General features: G+C 38.7%; 1 protein-coding gene across 2 annotated transcripts in view; it reads right to left on the bottom strand.

Moving 5' to 3' along the window:
• Positions 1-866: 866 nt before the first annotated feature.
• Positions 867-9,812, bottom strand: part of kdm4b (lysine (K)-specific demethylase 4B) — a 52,910-nt gene continuing 43,964 nt past the window's right edge. For both annotated transcript variants that reach the window (XM_028027903.1, XM_028027904.1), the window contains exons 19-22: positions 8,457-8,636; positions 7,646-7,765; positions 4,793-4,885; positions 867-3,103 (exon numbers count right to left, since the gene is read on the bottom strand). In XM_028027903.1, coding sequence (XP_027883704.1) covers positions 2,606-3,103; positions 4,793-4,885; positions 7,646-7,765; positions 8,457-8,636 — 891 coding nt within the window. In that variant the 3' untranslated portion in view covers positions 867-2,605. The remainder of the gene's footprint in view (positions 3,104-4,792; positions 4,886-7,645; positions 7,766-8,456; positions 8,637-9,812) is intronic.

Raw genomic sequence — 9,812 nt, 5'->3', positions numbered from 1 at the left:
TTTTAAAAAAGTTTTATTATTTTTTACACATTAAAATTTGTGGAAAAAAAAACTGAGCTCCTCTGTCTTCTCACAATAACTACAGAAATGCACAGCTTGTTCGGAAGCAACCAATCTGAGTCAGGAGGAGGGTCTCAATGCTGTCAATCATCAATGCTCAATGCTGCCTCTTTCTCTCTGCTACGCTAAAGCTGGTTCACCACAGCAGAACCTGCTATGAATGACTTAGACTTAGACTGACTTTATTGTCATTTTGCATGCACAGGGTGTATACAGAACAAAATTGCGTTGCATACGGCTCAGGACAGTGTTGCTAAGGCTCGTTAGAATAGCCAATAACGGTAGCGGACATATAGTTATCCTGTAACGGCAAGTTGTTTCTCTGCCATTAACACATTCAAAAGCATATACAAGAGGCTGATTGACAACGTAAGCTCTGATTGGTTGCTTATGTATTTCTGCACCGGGAAGAAATTGATTTTTGTTACACATTAGCTGTCTCATATTGGTATATGGTGACAGCTTTAACACTTTTGTAAAATAAAAGAAATACCAGTTTGGAATCTGTTGGCTCTTCAGGTTAGATTTAGAAACTCGGGTAAAGACCTTAGTAATTTTCCTTGCATGTAAAAATTATATTAAAAGAGGATAAATGTACTTATTTAAATTGTTCCAAGTGATAAGACATCAATCATCACTGAAAACAGAATTTTGAATCAGCATTGTCCAGTACAGACTAATTAAAGAACTGTTAAAGAAAAATACATGGGCTATAGATTTTTTTTAAATTATTATTTTAAGGTCGGTGCTGGAACTTTGCATTAATGAGCTAATAGATTTAAAGTGACAGTTGCCAAACTTAGAAAGAAGTTTATGAGTTTTTTTATTTTACTAACATGTACGTTGCATATATGATCATGACTTTAGTTTCCAGAAAAAAAACCCAAAAAAGAAAATAATTTAATTACATTTACAGCGACAAGCTTTAATTATTACAACTAATAAATATCAGGTGTTAGTACCTTTGCATTCCTATTATTTGACCAAGAAAGAATAAAAAAGTTCATTGAATCACACAAAACACAAGAGTTGGCCAAAGGTAGCCCACTTTAATCCCCATGAGTTAATTTTTGTTTGAGTGGATCTTAGTTGAAACACACCTCTGCTCAAATGTTTTAGTTGCAACAGGATGTAGGGAGAAATAATGTGACATTTACAAATGTGAATCACAACACAAGGCCTGCGGTATGTACACTGGGTCTGAGTTACAAGAAATCAGTTCATCAGTAGTTTATGCATTTCTATAGCATAGAATGAACATATGCAGGAAAAACGGGAAACAGAATTTGTGGTCAGCAGTACAAATTGAGTAATGGGCTTGTAAAACCTAACCATAAATCAAGGTATTAATATTCATGATGGGCCAAGTTTGTGAATTCACTTCAGAAAATTGACATAGAAAGAGTAGAATAATAGAAAAACAGACATACAACAAATTACAATATAGTTTTTTTACTTACATTTGAAACTCAAATATGGTGCAATATATGTAATTTTTCTTTTGGTTCCTACAAATGTTTCCAGTTGCTGAACTTCCTATGTTTTGGCAGGTGCAATTAGGAGCTTGGTGATATTAAACCACAACACTGAAACAGCAGAAACCCAGGAACTAATTGATAATATCAGAAACTGTAATTCTTCTGCCGATTGTGAACGTGGGAAATTTCTGGGTCGTCATACTTGGCCTCTGCTGGTAGGAACCCTGAGATTGTGTTAGTGTGAGGGGGAAAAAAAAACAGGGAGCTACCACATGATGTTAACACAAAATGTCCTCTGATAACTACATCACTAGACTTCAATGCATCCTCCAGACAAATCTACTAGTGTTTGCATTCAACATGTTTGCTCTATTACAAATAATTCTTTCAATATTTAACAAAGACATTTAAATACTGAGTTCCCGCTACAATACATTTCTCTTTTTAACCCCGTTTCCCCCAGTTTATGTCTGGAAATATGACAAGAACACACCTCGACTAAAAGGAGAGCCTGTAGATGGATGACGCGGGTCCACCTGATATCCAGGCTACCACTGGCTGGATATAAAAATGGATGTTGCTGGTCACTTGAGTAAGAAGAGCTTATGTCCACCAGGCCTCGCTGCTGAGAGGCTGCCATAATGCTTTAGTTTCAGTGGGAAGAACATGGGAGTGTGCCATAATTGAACAGATGCAACAAAGTATGGAACAGACGCCAACCTGGAGAATTATTTATATCAACAAGAAGGAAAGAAAAGCACAGCAGCTGCCAAAAAAATAATCTAAGAAAGAAAAAAAAATCTCATAACGTTGAAAAAACAAAACAAAAAAAAAACATTGCTATGGTGCTGCCCCAGAGCAAGCCGAAGCACCACTGCAGACATATTAACTCAAAAATATAAAAAAGGACCATGCATTAAAAGAGTGCTTCTGATTTCCTGTTTCCTCCTCCATCTCTCACCTAGGAAACGTGTCCATCGAAACAGCACTCAGAGTTCCCCTCCATTAGCTTACTTCCTGTTGGCTCAGCCACTTTCAGCTGACTAATAACATGGTGGAGGTGATTTCTAATACACTGGGCCTGGGGCTTCGTCCTGAGGAAAACGTGAGTGGAGGAGTGTCTCCATGTAGGAAACGTAGCCGCTGCTTGGTGTGTAGCTGTTGGCCATGTGCTGTGGTGGTGGTAGCGGTGGTGGTGGTGGTGAGGAGGAGGACGGAACAGACAGGAAGGGGTCAGAGTTCAAAGTGGCCTGAAAAGGGATGGGCTGCTGAGTCAGCGGAGGGTTGGAGACCGGAGGGGGTTCAGCGAGGTTGTTGCCTGTGTCCATTGGGGTCTCTGCGTCCGTCTGAAAGCTGTTGACGGGAGTGGGGGCTTCCTGATTGGTAGTAGGAATCATGGAGGGAGGCTCTATGGTTGGTTGAGTGGTAATACTGTGATTCTGCTGTGCTGGTGCTGAAAGCGGAACCGGGGTGTTAGGCCCAGCTGAGTTGGAGGGCAGCCGGCGGCGCTTCGCTGCTTGAGCTTCATCAGCTGGGCGAACTTCCTCCTGTGGGGTAGGTAAAGCCTGGAAGCAGACAGAAAAACACACAGAAAACTTCATCAGGTTGAAGTAAGTCATCTTTACCACATTTTTATATCTCTTCGCTTCCATTCACGTGTGCTCGATCCCAGGAAGCTTTCACACAAACAAAAGGTAAATTTCCACAACAGGAACCTTTTTCAGGAACCAGAGTAGCATTTAATCCTGACTGGAGTCTGTCCTCTTGCCTCACAAGCAATAAAACACTGAAATCACCAGTGACAGAATCATTACTAAACTTCTGGCTTTTGATTTGTCAACTCAGTGGCTGAGAGGTCAAAGCTGCTGAAGTCGGAGGAGTTTCTGCAGATGCAATTGTTTCACTCACATTGACAATCCAGATCTCATTGTCAAAACGTGCGTTAAATGTTAATCTGGGTCCTTGGAACAGCATGAAGCAAGTCCACAGTCCACCTAGAGTCTTTGAAATAACCTGAAATCTAAGAGTGGTTTAGACCAGATTAAAGAAGAAACTAAGAGTACCAAACAGAATCTTTGACACAGACCTAATGCGCTAATCAAAGAGCAACATAAAAAAAGGCAGAGAAAATGTGTAGTAAAGATGGACTGCGAAAATGTGATTGTTACTGATGATGATGATGATTAGGAGAATGAATGTGACGAGGAGGTGGAAACAACCAGTGGTGGTTGATAAAAATATTAAAGGAGCAAAGACAAAATTTTTTTATAGCATTTACAAAACAAGGAATATTTAACTAAAATAAATTTTAAAAATGTCTAGTAAAAAAAAAAACAATTGTATAATGTAAAACCAATTTAAAGTCTAACTGTGGAACAAAACTACAGAAGGTTAAAATTTCATAAAATAAAATAACTGCTAAAGTTCAGTGGCCCAAAAGACACCTGAAGTTTGAATTTAAAAACATTTAATAGTCTATGGTGCCCTGAGGTCTTCAAGAAGGCCACTCTACAGGCCGTAATAATACAATTATATCTCGCTGTGCATTTTATTGCTTGTGCACACAGCAAGGAATTTGATACGAGTTTCACATCCTCGGCTTTCACATCCATTTAGATTTAAATGCCTGACGCTGACGATATGAAGTACTTTGCATATAATCAGAAGACTGTTTTCTGAAAATCTGAGCAATCTGGGTGGTTTGTACAACAAAAGCAACCGTGTTGAATATGCAGAGCTGTAACTGTTTTTGATTTTAAAACCAATCATTTAAAAATAATCTCAATATGATTTGAACGCTAAAATCAACGTTGAGTTCTGGTCAGGGCTGCTTACTGCTGTTTGCAATAATTTATCTGTTGGGGAACTATCAAATAAAGTAGAATTTGCAATGGAAATACTGCTTCAAACTTCCCTTTTAATTCGCAAACAGGAAAATCTGAGTTTAAGACTCATATGAGTGAGTGTGGTGCAGCCTGCGACATCACCTAGTCATCTGTGAAAGACAGTAATGCAGGTTTGTTTTGCTTTCTGGCCATCACAAGCTTGGTTAAGTAAAAAAAATAGACATTATAAGTGAGGTATGAGAACCACAGGACATCCGAACTCCAACATGGTAATGACTTCTTAAGCACAAGGGAGCCACACATGAATGCGTTCCCGGTTTGGTGTCTCATTTTGCTCTAAATGGACTTTAGTTAGATGAAAGTGGAGTTTGAGGGCAGCAGAAAGTAAAGTTTGAGTAAAATACTCACCAGTCGAGCTCTAACTCTTTTAGGTAATTCATGATTCAGCTGGAAGATCTCTGACTGTTTGAGCATCAGCTGACTTTGATCCTGAAACTCCACCTAAATGAAAGTGTTAAACAATGAATTGGTTGGAAATTTCAATCGTTTTTCCTTTTGTAAAACAGAAAATATTTGGGACCACTTTAAAGTTGGGAAAACTGGTAATCATGAGAGGTTAAACTGGAACGAAACTGCCTTCATTGCATAACAAAGGGGTACAAATGACAGAGAAAATCAGATTGGTTCTGAGTAAAAATTCAAAGGTAAGCCAGGGAACCCAACCTGGGCCCATCTCAGTCAGCGCCACAACAATGGAACCGTCAACCAACATGTGCTGCTGTCAAATTATCCTTGACCATGGCATTGAACCAAAGCTGCTCACTGACTGGATCAGAGCCTCACTTAAGCTCCTTAAATATAAATGTAGATTTTAACAATATTCTGCAACAGAGGAAAAAGGTCAGGGTTGTGACTCTGGCTGCTTGAACAGCCGGAGGCTTGTTTTTCTTTCTTTTTGTTTTGTTTTGTTTTAGTTCAGCGCAAAAGCAGGTCAAAAATACTAAATAAAAGACAGGCCAAATGACTCTTGTGGAGGTCATTTGGAAAACTGCAACAGCAATACTAACAGTAATAAAACACCTTTGAAAAGGTATTAACACCTTTGTGAACCTTTTTACATCTCATCACAAAGTGGAGAATAACTAATGTTGAAGCATTATGATAACTCAAAAGACGTTAAGCTGTAATTGCAAGGTAAGAAGGCTGGGTTAATATTGTCTTGGGGTGAATGCATATGCAAGGTGCTTTTCAGATTTATGGAAAGAAAATTAAAATTGCCATTCATTATTTTCACTAATATGTTCTATGTTAATAAGTCACAGTGTCACATAACATCTAGGTAAAACACATGAATGTAAAGTGACAACATTTTAAAAATAGCAGAGGTGAAATCACAAGAGATACTTTAGAAATGATGCAAGTGATCAATGGGAAAAAAAAAAAATCACCTCAGGTCCATATTTTTATTTGAGCAGCTGGAGACATGCAAAACAATAAATGGGATCCAGAAACAAAAATCAAGGCAAAATCTGGAGATTTTACATTTTCCTGCTAAACATGTGTTTCTGCTTCCAAGTTAATTTGTGGATGTCCCTTTGTTTGTAAAAGTCCTAGAAATGACTTCACTTCCACGTTCCCCCACTTTATAGAGCCATTGCATCTTCCACAACACATCTTAAATTTATTGTTACTGAAGTATCACTGTTTGCAAAGAATGACCTGGAGTGCAATAAGTTAGAGTCTGAATGGATGGTCACTAAATAGCTAGCTGTGTCCTTAATATGTTTGGAGACCTTTTAATGATGCATAAAAAGTTTGAGAAGGCCAATGGATCGGTTAGCTGTAACCAATAAGAGAGTACAGCCAAAACATCATGTCAAATCAGACACAAGCAACGTTCATTAAAATGCATTTGAAATGGAAATGATAAATGATTTTGTCCTTTAGAAGCTTGATAGACTTTATATGGATTCCACATTTCCTATTCTAAAGCAGAAAGACAATCTAGTTTCCAAACAGAGGAACACTCAATTTTTTGTGTAGTTATCTCAAACCATATTGTTGTCATAACATTTGCCAATATTATTGCATGTCAAATGGACACTGCCCTCTTAGTACTGTGACATCAGCACTAAAAAGAATCCTATAACAAATCTAGACAGTGTTGCTTTTCAAAAAATAGTGTGATAAATATTTTAAGTTGCTTGATTACCCAGTACTAAGAATATGACCCCAGGAAGTGGGTAAAAATCTTTTCTACAGACATTTAAAAACTTGCAATATGCAATAACCACAGAGGAGACTTATTATTTATAGATCACATGAGCTTAATCTACCAACTGGTTTGCGTAATGAAAGACCTGAATTTCTTATCAAGCCCCAGTGTATATTTGTGCACACAATACCATGTTATTTTAAATTTTTATATTCAGTTATAAGATTTCCAACTGAATATGAAGCCTAAGCGTAAATTCAAACTGGAAGACTCTCTAGCCCCACCTGCATTATAAAATCGGCAAGTCCCGCTCATCATCGTCGACCTATCAATGCTGGACCAAGCTACGTCACGGCCAATCACCGACCAACTCCAGTTGATAAGGATGGCATCTTCCTCTTTCCAGCTGCGCTCAACCCACCTCCGCCCCTTCTCCACTTCCGCTCTCCCGGCTCTCCAGGCACGCATCCTTCACCGACCTCCACCACCAGTGTCGGGCCCCGGGGGATAACATTCCTAACCAGCATCAGGAATGCTCATCCGAGCTTATTGCAATTCACAGCTCGATGTCCTCAGCCAGGGCCTGAGTGCCAAAGAACTTTAATTCATGTATGTCAATAAACCTTTTTAATCGCTGTCTTTCTCCGTCTGAGTCTCTCCAGATTGAAGTATTTCAATATTCAAGTTTTTTATTCTTTTACTAGATCAGTGTCTCATCTGCCAACCAGAGGAAGTGTGGAGTTGGCACTCAGGGCATCACACAGCAATGGGTCAATCTCCAAACTTGACCTATAAATTCTCCAAAATGCATCTGTGAGACTTTACCCTTCACTTTATTTCTAATCTAAATGTGACTGTGCAACAATTCTCGTGCAAGCATTTTTTGTTATAGTGATTGCTACAAATTCTGTGTAACCCCCCGTTCCTCTGTTCAGAAAGCAATATTTTAGACAGTCACCTACAAAACTTTTTGTCTCACTTAAACCAGCTAACTGCGATTTGTCTGTGCCTGAACAGATGACTCAGGTTAACAGATTTCCCCTCACCTGGTAGAGCTTGTGGACATGCTCTTTGACAAAGGAAGCATTCAGGTTTTCATCATCCGGTGTACCGACCACAATCGTCTCCCCTGCGTCAGGAGGACCGTTACGCAGGCAGTCGTGACTCTGGAAGAGGAAGGACAAAGATGAGAGAACAGGAAGACGAATATAGGAGAAAAGCATTGAATTATAGAATTCTGCATGATTTCGTTCATAGTTCTAGTTTTACATCTGCAAGGGTTATCCTTATTTCCAGGCACTTACAGCTTAGCAAAAAGTTTGAACTTCTGAAATTCAAGGATAGTATTTAGCATTTTAAATTAGATTACTTGTACTACGTTATGAATTCAACCTCCCTAGAAGCAAGTTTCAATAATTAAATTTTATTAAAGTACTGTTTCTTGCCATCTTTAAACAGCAAATATTAAAGGTTATCTATATTTATAAAGCAGAATACATTTTCTATAACTTCAGCCATGACTCAGTTGCTAGGATATATTTGTAGGCTTTGAAATGAAAATACCATACAGACTATAATCATAAGAATAGCTGCTTGGATTTATGGAGGAGGGGTCCTCCAAATTTTCATATAAATATTTCAGACAAAGAACTTTTCTGAGTACTCAGTCTACCTTCTATAGCCTATACCAAGTGGTTTGTACATCTAAGAACAAAAAGAAAAAAATTAGATGGGGAATAAAAGTCTGCAAATACGAATATTTTTCCACATCCTTTTTTCTCTATAGTTATTCAGACCCAGTAAATATTGAGATCAAATTCCAGACTGCATAACAACCCTGTTGGTGAAAACACTCACCACTATATTCTCTGGGTGCACGTTGTCACAGTATGACCCTTCTTCAAAGTTGACCTCGTAGAACGTCTGCGTTGCAATGCCAATGATGGTGCAGTGGTAGTACCAACTGTCGGATTTACGCCCAATCACCTTGAGGCCCAGGTCTAGGCCCTGAGGAGCAGGTTTAGGGGCTGCCCGAGGCTTCAGACAAAAACAAGACAAGAGTCAGGACTGGGACTCAGCAAGAGCAATGTCTGGGTTATTCTATAATTATTAATCATGTTCCGTCACTGGCATATGAAACCAAATATGAATATCCTCATATAGAAGTAAAAGTAATATTTAATGCAAGTATTTCAATATTATTTTTTAAAAGGAGTTTGAGATGGGTTTATCCAATTGACATGACACTGGCCCCGCCTCCTTGCAGAAGTAGAGCTGTCCTCTGACAGGCCAACAGTTATTATGAGTCATTTTTGCCTTATAAACCAACACTGAGGCAAAGACGGCAGGCAAGAAAATTCTCTAACTAGTCCTATGTCAGGTCTATGAGGTTATTAGCGGGAAATAACGGAGAAATCAACGATAAAACCCAAGAGGAAAAATGAAGGACACAAAGTGGTTGGATGTGAGTGTGAATGCTGTGGGACACACTTTGCATGTACAAAATAGGTGAGTAATTTACTCACCCATTATTATGACCCATTATTATTACCCTGTATTATGACTTAAATAATACAGGCTTGTGAAAATCTGCCTTCAGGAAAATGCTTAGAAATAAACAGTAGTTTGAAACGGTGTTTAAATGGCAGTATAGCAGTTAGCGCTGTCTGTTTTCATGCTGCCATAGAGCTACCGTTGGAATCTACACACATAAAATCCAGCATAACTACCTTCACTTATTGATCTGGAAATTATTAGATGTTTAGCATTGTTGTTTTAATTTAACTGAGTTGTGTTTATTTGATGCTTAGCTGTCAGCCGTAAGTCGTTAGCACGGAGCTATCAGTAAGTGTTGTTCGAAATATTGGGTTGTTTACTATCAGTTACCTTCGTGGTGCTGACTAACTTGGTAGTTTCCATCCATCAGTTTCATACAGCTGGACGTGAGATGGGCTGTAGTCCATGATCCATTTCTTGCGTTATTCCAGACTCCTTTTTGGTTTTGGAAATTTAATCAATTGTATTCCGTCCTCTACACGTTCTGGGTAACGGCTGTCGGGAATGAATATTACCCACTGACAACTGGGACCGTGATTATCTATTATTTTCCTCAAAATCTATACTGTCAATATTAACGGAGTGCTGTACTTGGAACGCTGATTGGTCAGTTGCTGACAAGTGCCCTGAAATGATAGGGGGAGGACTGCTCTATGT

The sequence above is a fragment of the Xiphophorus couchianus genome, chromosome 9, assembly GCF_001444195.1.
Source record: "Xiphophorus couchianus chromosome 9, X_couchianus-1.0, whole genome shotgun sequence".
NCBI classification, from domain to species: Eukaryota; Metazoa; Chordata; class Actinopteri; order Cyprinodontiformes; family Poeciliidae; genus Xiphophorus; species Xiphophorus couchianus.
Note: the sequence above shows the minus strand (reverse complement) of the source record. Positions and strands in the feature narration are given on the sequence as shown.